Genomic DNA, 13,173 nt, shown 5'->3' on the forward strand with positions numbered 1-13,173 from the left:
AAAAAAATAAAAAAATGGGATTAGATGCCCGATAAGGCATGAGTCCGACCATCAAAAGTCTTCTCTCATTAGAATACTCGCGAATCTGATCCATTACTCTTCGTGCTTAAAAAGAAAACAAAAAAAAAGACATACATAGCTTTTGAAAGAAGACGTACATAGCTAAAACTCTGTCTTCTCTAGCCAAATTCGAATGATCATAAAATTATCCTCCACAAATGAACGATAAGCATCTATTTTAGAAAATTTACATTTAAAATGAACTTTTTCATGGCCAACATTTGTTCTTGCTGGCAGTCTAGTCGGGAGGCTCTTTTGATTGTCCATAATCCAGCCATTTAAAAAAAAAAAAAAAAAGAAGGAAAGAAAAGGTCTAGATTCAAACCATAAGCCTATAATCTATGAGGATCCATGCATGTGTGTGTTCAGTTCCACATCAGCTATACACTAAGTAAATCTTGGATACTTATATGAGACCAAAGAACGTAAATGATATTTCCAGCTAACCTTATTAGATGAGATCTTGGATTGTTAGAATTTCACTGGGCCATCTAGAGCTAAGGCAGCAGCTGATATGATGGCCAACAAAGAACATGGATCATGGGCAATTTGGCTAGAAAGGAAAATGCTCGGTCCTCACATAGAAGTCTTTCGATTAATTCAGTCCTCCAATAGATCTCTTCATTCCTTTGTTCGGTGGGAAAATGTTTGTGACGGTAAAGCTAAGACGAGTCATCAGGAGGTTGTAAAACACCTGGGTACACTTGCGCCGAAGCAGGGTTCTTAGCTTCCTCTGTTTTGGAGAGCCAAATGCGTATGCCCACCTTTTATGGAACTCTCTGCAAACAGTCGTCACTCAGTAAATCCTGAGGGAAGCACTTGCCAGAAAATTTCTCCTACCATATGGCAGGGATTGGTGCAAGGACAGGTTGAATATTAAATTACTGATGACTTTGAAAACTGGTTGAACACAATTGCCCAATCGGCATTAGATGGGTCCAAGGAGCATTTGCTTGTAGCAGCCGGTCCATGATACAAGCGCACACAAGTGGGCGACCCCGAGAACACCAGATGCAGACCAGACTACCAGACTCGATAAATCCAACACAGACCCACTGAACCAGTCCCTATAATGGAAATTAACATCACAGGTGCGCCCAGGAGAAAATTTTAACAAACAAAAAGGGAAGCAAATAGACATCTGTAGGAGAGGACTGAGCTACCTGACGTGAAAAAAAAAAGGTTTAATTAATTCCTATTACCGGAAGGAGCGGAGGGACAAAAGTCAATAAAACCTGACACATTTGTATGGTATTTACCAAAATCAATAAATTTGTCTCCAGTTCCTCAATTAAATTTTCGAGCAGATAGATGACTAAAACCACCCACACTATAATTGTTCTCTGTAATTTGATAGGACTGCCAAACAGAAAAGACATACGACCTACGCATCCACAAATGAGAACATCCATGAATGATCATTTCACTAGTAACATGCCATCTTCATTTTAACTGAGAGAATATTCCAGTAGTTCATTTGAACATTTACATGAACCTATCCAAGACACTATGAAAATGAATTACGTCACAGTCAAGCAAAGAAAAAACATAGTTCGACGTGGCTGGGACCTAAATATTTGGGCGGTCTACTCTAATCCCCACATATAGTGACAGCGCATTCTCAAGTGAAGTAGATAAGATCCAGATAATAAAATGTCTAGTGGAGTTCAAATTAGGATCAGGAGGCTGGAGAGATCTACACCACTCTCCACAAGAGAATTCCGATCTTGATCAGAAGGGGGGAAAAAAAGAAACTGATCAGGGATCATGATCTGCAACCAGATAATGTGGGGATTGAGGCAGCATAGGATGGTGTTGGAATGCCTCTCGTGTCAGCAATGCTGTGACCATTTGTTACAATCATAGAGGTACTGAAGCTGCATAAAATCGTACTATATGAATCTAATATCCTCTCTGTCAACTCATATTTGAATCTATAGGACTGACATGTTTTTTTTATGCAAGGGCTCCAGATAAAGCTGATGATGGATTACTTGCCAACGTTGGACGATCCCAATCCAATTGTAGTGGCAAGTATGGAGTTCTCCCTGCTTGCTGACTGGTCGCGTCTCCATTGGAGATTGGAGCTCGTACAATGTCTTTGGATGGGACTCTTCTTGGGCAGCTGAGGGTTCCATGGTTGAAGATGCTTTCCAGCTGGCTGGGCTGGCACCAAGAATCCGGGAGGCATGTCTGCTTTTCGCATCACCTGAAAAGAATGGCGCAGAAATATAAGAAACAACCATTGGTAAGCTCTTGATGCAGTAAACTTTTAAATACCAGTCATAAATTAGTTAGTATCATAACAATTTGTAAGACACATTGATAATGCAATTGAAGTCCATTAGGTGCTGGCCTTTTTGTTCAAGATAATTCTTAAAGATTGAAATGATGTCATGAGAAATGAGTTGTGATTTAACACCAAGAGCCAGCTTGAAATTTTCTGAGGCACCATGTTTTGGGAGATATAAAGCATTAATCATCATGTCTGCAGTGATAACGTCTTCCTAACAAAGATAATCGTGAATATATCCAATCTAGAAAGTCTCTCCATGTATTGCTTCTTAGTTCTGGTGTATTACTACACTTTCCATGTAATGCAGCTTCTGCTGATCTTACAAACTCCATGAACTCATAAATAGCCCATATTGATGGGATCAAACAAACTAACCAAACTGAAGGTCAGGATGCTGCAAAATAAGAAGATTTCGACATTAACATTCAAGTCTCAACTTTTTGAGCATTTGTTTCAATCTATTCTGCTAAATTAAATGCAGTTATCATCTGTCTCTGTGATAAGTAGCAGGACCCAAAAAAGTTCAAGACCTGTGACAACGAAACTCTTCTTAAAGACTATATAGTTTCTCCATACCGTAAGTATCCGAGAGAAGAATGAAGTCCCACTCAAAGATAGTGCCTTGTCCACTGAATCCTTGCCAGCAAAGACAATGTATGCCGCCCTGCCAAGGAAAAATCACGTTTTGTAAGGGACTCAATTTAGCAGAGATACAATTAGATTAATCACAAATACATATTTAAAAACAGAATAACCGCAAGGCAGATACCCTTTTGGTTGAGCAGTTATAGTGTCAGTTAGCATGACAACTTTGACAATTGCCCCACACTTTGTGAAATATGATGACAATGCTTCTCTTGATGCTGCAAAATGCACCTGAAACATAGACAATGTCACAACAGCATCAGATATCCACTTCCAGCTTACTTGTGGCAGCAACGAGACAGAAGGTAAAGTTGGTCTCAGAACATCATTGCAACCTGAGTGAGAATAAAGAATAAAAAATGCAATATCGACACCCAAAGTTGAAAAGAGAGGAAATGGCTGATTGAAATTTAATAGAAACATGAATGAAGAAATAATGGAAATAAAGTAGAAGGGCGTGCAAGCATGACATAAGACCCATATACCATACCATATAATTAGAACATTGAACGATGGTAATTACTTTCTGATAGAATTAAAGGATCCTGGGAGGGAAGGCCAGGTATAGCATAGTCTTACGAAATTTTTGTCATTTTTCATTGATGGGTATGAAATCAGATTCAAACTATCAATCTCTAGACAGATCCATTGGATCGGATCATAATCATCCATCTTCCTTTCACATGCATTATACATGCCAAGTGTCAGTAACTCTCTCGTAGAGAAACATGAAGTAAGCCAAGATTATGATTGCAGTTTGGACGATTTTTCAGAAAATGTTACTTCCGAGTTCCAATCAATCAATCATAAATGTATAAGACTTGCAAATATCTCAAGCTCATGGAAAATAAGATGGAATAAACAGCTCATCCTCCTTAGCAAATCCATGATTTCAGGGAAGAACCTTACAAAAAAAAAAACTATTTTCACCATTTCCCACGTGAGACCCATCTAGATCTCCATTGCTTTTACTTATCACATTGCAGACCCAAATACCTTCTACTTGCCTAAAAACATCAATCATTAGCTTTTCGTCCATGACAAAGGTTTCATTTAAACCTCTTAACATATTCCAATAACATTAGAAAATGCTATTTCTGATCCCTAATTCCTCCTTTTGCTTCTTTAAAAAACTGTGCCATATAATCGCCCCTGAAAACACTCGTATGTAGAGCAAGCCAATGCATATCCAATGTATTCTAGTATTTCGGATATGCTATAATAGCATAAAATTATTTAAAATGCACAAAATTGCTGATTCAATATGAAGTCACAGCTGCATATGGAAGTACAACAAATATACTATAGTACAGTTGAGACTGAATCAAATATACATATCATAGTAAGCAAGGTCTGCAATCTTAGTATCGGATACCGTATCGGTTCGATAGGTACAGTACAGTACACCTCTATGCTAAAAAAATCTTTCCAACTATTTTTTTTTAATTTTCATCGCGGTACGCTTCGATACGGATTGGTACGCACCTCGATACACTCAGTATAAGTCAGTACACCTCGGTACGGGCTTGTACCGACTTAAAGGTATGTTTCGTACCAGTTTTCTGGCGGTACCGTACGGTACGGGGCGGTATGACAGACCATGATAGTAAGCAATATGAAATCATAAATTCAGGTATCTCTTCATGCCATTTTTTATAACTTCTAACTTTTATCCTAAAATTCTCATTACTCACTTCCTTGTAAAGGGTAATCACTATGTACGAACTCAAAATGGAATGCCTATTAAAATGAATGCTACCCCATCCAAATCGCAAATCTAATATTCCTTAAAACCTATAGCATATTATCTATTTTCCAAGAAGTCAAACCTCATTAACAATCTGCTATCTCAAAGTTTTCAAATGAAGCATTGGGTTTTCCTTTCTGTACCAAGGCTAAAGAAACATGAACCACTTATTTGTATCTTAGCCCATGAATATCAGCTAAAGTATTATTGAGAATGTTTGCAACTTTGCATATGCGAAAAAAATAAATTGTAGATATTTAAAGAAAAGAGAAACAAAGTAAAAATTTTAATTGCCTTGCTGCCCATACATTTGTCACAAGAACAGTCCTTGACTCAATATCCTCCTCTGGATTATTTTGAACACCTGCAAAAAAGGGAAAACAAATTGGCAAAACTCCCATCTAATAAATGACATATGAAGGACATCACAGCATTACATGAGCAAACTCTGTGATCAAATCGAAAAGCATGATAAAATCCTAAGGATACATATACCTTGAGAAAAAAAATCAAACTCCAATCCACTTCTCAAAAATAGCAATACTTGCTTGGATACACAATTTGAATGGATGCAGTTAGGCCCTATTTGGATCTTGAATAGCTTATCTATGGAATAGGTCCATATACGGCTGAAAAATTGGGATTATGGGGAGTGTCATGGATGGAGGGAGGACGATTGAGAGAGTTTTACCAATATGGGAATTTGATTCACATGAACTAGTACCACGCTATTCACCTTCCAGAAGGAATGTAGTATCCTATTTTTTGGGGATTGCACAATACGGGGACTTCCCAATGGACTCAACATTTTTCTCTTTCAATTATTACCCCTTTTCTCACTTTTCACTATATATGAATCTATTTCAGAAATAACTTATCAGTCTTCCAGACAAGCCCTTACAGGTAATTCCATCTCAAACAAAACAGACCAAATAAAAATTTTATATACAATAAGATAATTACTAGTAAATTAAGCAGGAGCTGACAAAGGGCAAAGGCAAACACCTTCCGCGCCATTTTCCTCACGTATAAATTATACATCTTTACATCTCAAGAAAATCAGGCCAATCATGAATATGTAACATTGGAAAAAGAAATTAATCAGACATCTGTGATTTAATGCTGCTGCCACATATGATTGACTGCTAGTTTACAGGGTAATTGTGTAATTTGATTAACTCTGGCAACAGGAGCCAAATTCTCCAAATTGCAAGGAACTTGTAGGAAATGGGTATACGTCTGCAGATATAATTATGCATATGAATCATGAAATTCAACTACATCAAGTAAGATGCAGTTCTACACAGAGTTAATGTGTTAGTTTTGAAGATTAAGTTTTGGACTTTAACAAAGAAATATTGTTCTAACATGTATCACACATTGTGCATGCTGATAGAACAATGGATTACTAGGATGACGTAGACTATTGTTTCTAAAGTGCTGTGTGATAATTACATGCATTACATGCAATGATCTAAAGTCATAAGTGAAGGACAGTAGTGAGACAGGAAAAATTGTGTCAAACAGTATTTTGGGCAATGGAAGGTAGAGGTAGATAACATGCAAGTGTAGCAGAAATGAGAAAACTGAAATAGGTGTATTGACAAGTATGAAGTTAAAGATAAATGTAAACACATCAAAGGAAGCTCAGGAATAACCATAATAGCTGATACAACGGTGGAGAATCAATTAAGACAATAATTTTATCTTCAATAAATACAAGAGGCCATGGTGAAGATAAAGGCTGGACCTGAGGGAAGGATTTGAGTGCATGAAAAAATATCAAGTAACCCCGGATGAAAGTTGTCTCCCAATAATTTGGCAAGAAGTACATGATATCCAAATTTAAACATTTTCAACTGAAAAACAACCATTATTATTAAATCACACAGACCATACACACTTCTGATTGGAAAGAAACATCTTTGAGTAGGACAGAGGACACTGATGCATAATTCAAAGAAATAAGATACTTAAAATTGCAGTTCAAAACCTGATGATGCATTGAGTTTTCCATTGTTCATCTCCACCTGCTTCGAACGGAGCTTAACCATATCCATCTCAACTTGGCGCAGTTTTAACTTCACATTCAACATTTCCTACATGAGGGATTTAAAAGAGATCAAAATGGTACTTGTTGGAAAATTTGAATAGTTCTAGCATACATCAATGAATTTCTAACATTTTCCATAGGCCTACTGTTGCCATTTCCATGTGCATTGCTGGGGGATTCAGATTGGGTTGGTGCTGGATTGTTAGCTGGAACCAGATTCTGCATAGGAGTGGTTACTAAAGCCCTTTTGTCCAACTGAGATTGAGACACTGTATTGAACTCTAGATGAGGCTCCAGCCTTGAAGATTCTGCTGAATGGCATGCTGGCTCAGAAAACATCATAGTTGAACCTTTAGCTTCAGTTGTAGATTCATTTAAGCTTTGCAAACCGTTATGTTTAACAGGTAATGATCTTTGCAACTTGGGAAATGCTTCTTTATCCTGGAGATGATTCTCCTTGCACCCAGAAAAAGATGCAGAACCGTTCCCAGAATCAATCTGACCATATTGTCTTTTGCGTTTGGATTTATCCCCATGATCAGGAGTGACCAATGTATGGGAATTCCGCTCCTGTTTACCGTACCTGTCGGAATGGTGGCTGGAGATGGTCCTGTCACAAACTTCATCAAGCGCAGCCAACCTACCAGTTAGAGCAGAACTTAATGTTGCATCTGGCTCAATTGCTCTAATATTTTGAGGCTCTTCTCCATGACAGTTTGTCTTTTCCCTTAAAAGATCACCTTCTTCACATGGCTTCCCTAATCTATCCCAGACACTACCACGTGGCTGAGTATTTTGATGCTCTTCAACTTCCATGACTTTTGAAGGCAGCCTTCTTGCAGAAGTATTTTTCATGGACAGGGGCCTAGATTCAGCATCTTCTGCATGTAAAAAAAAAAGGAAAAAAAAAAACAATTCTGTAACACTCAAATAGAAGAACACGGACTTTTGGACATTCATGATAAAGTAATTGTGAAGAATATAGCATCATACAAGGGCCAATAAGAGATGATGAGGACTACAGCAACCCTGAAGTTGCGGATCAAACACAACTAAAGTGCCATTATAGGAGAACCTACGAGCATGATATTTAATATGCAAGAATGCAGGTGCCTTCAGTAGTTAATCCTAGCACTGGGAAAAAGAAATGCTTGCCTATAATAGTTGATTGTGACTTCCTTGCAACTGCTTCTGTCTTTGGCATGGGCAAAGGTCGACAAGGTAATGCACTGGAATTACTTTTGGTTATCTGTTCTACCATATGCAATGATGAAGTTAGATACTGCAGCCTTTTTTAGAAATTTGCATGATAATCAAATCTAAGACAGATGGCTTAGCCTATCAACCTTCTGATGCTGACTCTCATATCGTAGGCTAGATAACATATGCTTAATGGATCCACTGGAGTTAGTGTCAGTTGGAATAAACTTCTGGTGAACTTCATGTGTCTGTGCCAGTGATCTCTCAGCATCTACTTCAATTGAAGGGGCGTCACTTGGATGCCATCGTTGGAGGCTCTCTGAAACTTTATTGGTGTTTGTAGAGTTTGTAGAGAAGTTTGGCGATTCATACAAGCCATCCTTAGACTGCAAAATATATTAAAACCTCCTATATCATAAACAGCTCAAACATTATTTGTATGCTAAGAGAAATTTGAAAGGAAATTGTTACCAGCTGAATGTCAATAATCTGATGATCAAGTAGCCTGCTAGGTTTCTGCTCCCTGTCAAAAAAATTGTCTTGCATACTTGTCCCCTCGGCTTTAAGGTTTGAAGAGTCAAGAGGTAATCTTGAAATGCTTATTTCCTCAGAGAGATAATCCCAGAGCCTAAGTAAAATCATAAATCCATAGACTAAGCAACAATAAGCACGTCTTACATAGAAATAAATTCACAAATGGATAATGAGGAGGTCAAAAATCAAGATACCATGCCACAAATTTTGCACTCTCATCCCCAAGAAATGCCTCCAGGTCATCCCGTGCCTGATTCTGATTTTTCCCATTGCAAACAAGCACTACAACGTATTCCTTGAAGGAAAAAAAAAACATATGTCAGCAATCATGCAATATGCTATATAATTATAATGTTGTTTAATCTCTCCCGAGATTATGCAGTCTCTGGAATTCCCAGATGATGACTAAATACATCCAAATACACCTAGACACCAGATTGCCAGATTGGAAAGACTTTCCCAATAAGGTCAAGCCTCCATTTGTAAATGTATACCAGAGAGTCAATAAACCATTGCAGATTTCGTAACTCCGGCCAAAGAGGTTTTCTCCTCTACCTTTGTGTTTAAAGATAATAAAAAGATCTGGCTGAACACGCTAAAAAAATTGTGCAAAATTATATTTTTCAAATGGTAGGATTTTTGGCATTATATTTTTTTCGCACGTATTGTTTGAGCTTATTTGTACCCTTTGATAATAATTTCCCTGTTCGCGTCCCCCTCCGGTAAAATCCTGGCTCCGCCATCGCTTCTACCCAAAGCCGACGCTGCAAGAAACCCCAACAAAGTAACGAATTGAATGTTCGAGTATAATTCACCCAAGATGACAACATAGACTTCCCGCATGAGCAACCATATATTCCGCGCGGCTGATTTCATTCCCCAGAACCAGTGTTCCGAGAACAAGAGCATACGGTGTATCAGACGCAAGGATAGATTTACCGTATATTTCGAACGAACGAGCAGAAACAAATCAATCAGTAAGCACGCAATCCCTGATAGTAGTTCGACACCAAGAGCAAAAACGCAGTCACCTAACAATAGCTCAACCCCAAGAGAAAATACGCAATCCCTAATAGTAGTTCCACGCCAAGAGAAAAGGACGAGCAGGGAGAAGGGAAAAAAAGAGAAAAGCCAAGAGCCGCATAAATCTGATAGAGAAGAAGATCGGAAACGATGTGAAGGCAGAGGCATGGGGTCGGGATATTATAGATTAGTACCGCGAGGACGTCGTCGGAGTAGTTGCCGAGGAAGTCGAAGAGCTTCCGGGAGACGGCCGCGCGGAGCTTGGCGACCTCGGGGGACTGGCGATCCATCCTGAAGGATCTGAGCGTTTCCATCTCCATTGCCATCGGATTTCGAGGGTTTCGCTCCGGCATCGCCCTTTCGCTAACTTTTTCTTCTTATTATTATTATTATTATTATGTCCTCCCCAGTTCGGCTCCACTGGAAGCCCCCTCTCTCTCTCTACTTGAGGGGTTGGGACTGGGCGCGCTCTTCCAAATTCCTATCGTAAGGAGTAACCCATCCGAACCCATATGTTTGGTTGCAAAAAGAAAAAAGAAAAAAAGGTGGTTGTTTGCTTTCCATTAGCTTCCATTAAGTTTTCATTGCACTATTCTCATGAAAATGCTGCAAATTGCTAGAATTGACAACTATATATTTTCATCCATGTCCTTAAAATTCTTGTTATTGATTGAGAGATTATTTAGTCATAGATGACCTTGATCTAGCTTAGCATGTAAAATTATTCCTATGGAGAGCTAAAATCGTTGCTAAATTGTTGATTGCTTAGCATCGATACTATTGTTCTTCTCTTTACCATATATACCAAAATATGTACAATATGAAATGGTTGTGCTACTACATTGTCAATTGTTTAATATCCAAATCATCCTTATTTTCTATGGCAAGTTGTTTACACTGTACCCTAACTCATAATGGAAGCTGAAAGATCGGATGGATGACGGCCGCATGGCGATACTAGAAACAAGGTAATAACGAGGGCCTTGTGATACTAGAAACTGAGTAATAACGAAAATCTTGCCTCGATAACAAAAAGGTGATCAAAGGTTCGAGATTGGTCTAATAAGACAATTACGAAAACTACCAGGCGAGTGTCGTATGTTGGATAAGATTGTATGCATCGCATTTTAAGAACACAAGGATCGGCTAGGATGGTGGCATGAAACCAAATCCGGTTGTCAAAATATAGTAGGCTAGTTAAACTATTTTGAGATGCCACGGAAGACAGGTCAAGCCATGCCCCAAAAGATTTGGTCGAACCATCCGAATGGTTATTCTAGATAAAGGCTAAGTTTCAAAAGGTCATAAGTATAGGTCGATTACGAATACGGCCTACCTAAGAAGCTAAATACTAACTTAAAGAACCGATCATACTATTTGACAGATAACTTAAAGAGCCGATTATACATCTAAATATTATCTAACTAAAATAGATAAGTATTGTGTTTATCTAAATGGATATTACTCTATCAATTTAATAAATATTACTCTATCTAAATAGATAAGTATTGTGTTTAAATGATCTCTCATTAATAAATATTTGTTATAAAAAAACTAATATATTATCTATTTTTTTAATGATAAGTGAATATAAATGATAGATAGTGGAGTACCTTATAATTATCAATACTAAGAATCGATGATATATAATTGATATAAATATAATTTATACTTGAAAAATATTATGTACCTAAAATATATAGGTATTATACTTATATTTATACCTTGTCTTGACAATTTAGATAACGGTCATGAATAGGTTCCATGTCGATGAGGCTAAGGACTGGGACAAGATGGAGTCATGTGAACCCTGCTAGGTCTAACTGAACTCGGCCGTGATAGACCGAGTGACCATGACAAGTTTAAGGACACAAGCTGAAGGATGTTAACTTTATTTCAAAATCGGATATGGCTTGTAGTTATGCAATATAAGGAGTACGTGGAATTGTGAGACAAACTTTCAGTACTGCTAAGGATTGTGGTGAGCCAATATGGACGATTACATAGATACATTAGTTATTCAACATTTTTAGTTAGGTGTATAAATAATAGATTGTAATATGAACGAATGATCATTTCGTTGATCAATGAAACTAGATTATCTTTATTTTTAAGTTATGCTTGATTTTATCTTTAAATTACTTGCTTTTAGTTTCCAAGTATGTCTCTAATTTACAAAAAGGAACAAAAGTAAAGTATTTTGAACATAACTCCAGTTACATCTTATATTTTTCTTGTTCCCAATGGACGGTGTGACGGTAATGAAAATTCTTAAAGGTCAAAGCACTTAGATCCATGTTACTCTCATTATTATATTTTTATTAGCCATTTTCTGGCTAATATAATACCAATGGCATGCCCGTGCATCTATCTAACCTAATTACGAAACTTGCCACCCTTCTCTCTATCACCTCGGCAAGAGAAAAAAGCACCAATAAGTTTTTTTGGTGCACCCATCTCTCTCCTATTAGACGAAAAAAGAGAGGAGGCAAACAATTTATGTAAATTGATTTTGTTATATCATTTATTTGATGGAAGATTTTGCTCGACCATCTTAAAGTTCATTAGTTGATGTGCAACAAACATTTTGCTATTTAAGCTTTCTATTTATAACAATTTTTTACATTGTTATATAGCATTGATTAGAAAAAGAAGAAAAATTATGCTCCATGCATTGCATGGGGCCGATATTAATAAAGAAAATTTTTTCACAAAAGCTCAGCTTGCACAAAGTTCCCATTTGTTACATAGATGAGAGTAGTAAAGATTGAAGTTTTTGTTGAAACATCATTAAAGTTAATTGCTTAAGATACAATAAAAAATTATCTATCAAAGCTTTTTATTTATTGTAATTTATTATATTTCTATATTACATCTTAAGAATAACTAAAAAAAGAAAAAAAAAAACCTGTACCTTGTGTATGGAACGTATTATATGCTAAGATATATCTAAAATAAAGGTTTAACTTGTATAGAGCTCTCCATTTGCGACATGGTCTTGATATTGACACCGACAAAATTAATGTACTTGGTCATCATTAAAATTTATTGCTTAATATGTAAAAGATATTAGTGACATTAGTATTAACATGCTCGATCATCATTAAAGTTCACCGTTTAATATAATATAGAGGTTTGACTATTAATGCCTCTTATTTATTATAATTTGTTACATTATCGTTATTAATATTGGAGTTTCTCTTGTTTAGTTTGTGTAGATTCTTTATTTATGATATGGATGCCAGTATTAATTGTTAGAGTTTTTGCTCGCTAATATATAAATTTAATAACCATAGAAATTTAACTATTAAAATTCTCTATTTATTATAATTTATCATCAGTTGAGGGAAAAAAAAATTATTTTGCGCATCGCTTGTGGGAATATCTGAAATCAATTCCGAGGGCCTAGGTAACTTAGGTGCTCGCACACGAGCCAAAAGGAGAGCAGGCCCTCGTAATAATTTCGGAGCGGTCGAATTCACGATCGGGTCAGCCTGTGCATGCCCGAGTTGATCCTTCCCCTTGCTAACCATGCAGTGTATGGGGACCGTGGGTTCGGATGCGTCACAATTCCGACCAGAAACAATTATTTAACTCGAACATCACGTCTAAAAT

General features: G+C 37.0%; 1 protein-coding gene across 1 annotated transcript; it reads right to left on the reverse strand.

Annotated features, from left to right (window-relative positions):
• Positions 1-1,475: 1,475 nt before the first annotated feature.
• On the reverse strand, positions 1,476-10,021 carry LOC103720899 (zinc finger CCCH domain-containing protein 14). Its single transcript, XM_008810864.4, has 11 exons — positions 9,753-10,021; positions 8,730-8,830; positions 8,473-8,629; positions 8,148-8,387; positions 7,957-8,050; positions 6,931-7,682; positions 6,742-6,847; positions 5,057-5,112; positions 3,126-3,232; positions 2,933-3,020; positions 1,476-2,269 (listed from the first exon to the last, which is right to left on the reverse strand). The coding sequence occupies exons 1-11, from the start codon at positions 9,909-9,911 to the stop codon at positions 2,051-2,053; spliced, it is 2,079 nt and encodes a 692-aa protein (XP_008809086.2). The 5' UTR covers positions 9,912-10,021; the 3' UTR covers positions 1,476-2,050.
• Between the last annotated feature and the right edge of the window lie 3,152 nt (positions 10,022-13,173).

The sequence above is a fragment of the Phoenix dactylifera genome, unplaced genomic scaffold, assembly GCF_009389715.1.
Source record: "Phoenix dactylifera cultivar Barhee BC4 unplaced genomic scaffold, palm_55x_up_171113_PBpolish2nd_filt_p 000243F, whole genome shotgun sequence".
In the NCBI taxonomy this organism is placed as follows: Eukaryota; Viridiplantae; Streptophyta; class Magnoliopsida; order Arecales; family Arecaceae; genus Phoenix; species Phoenix dactylifera.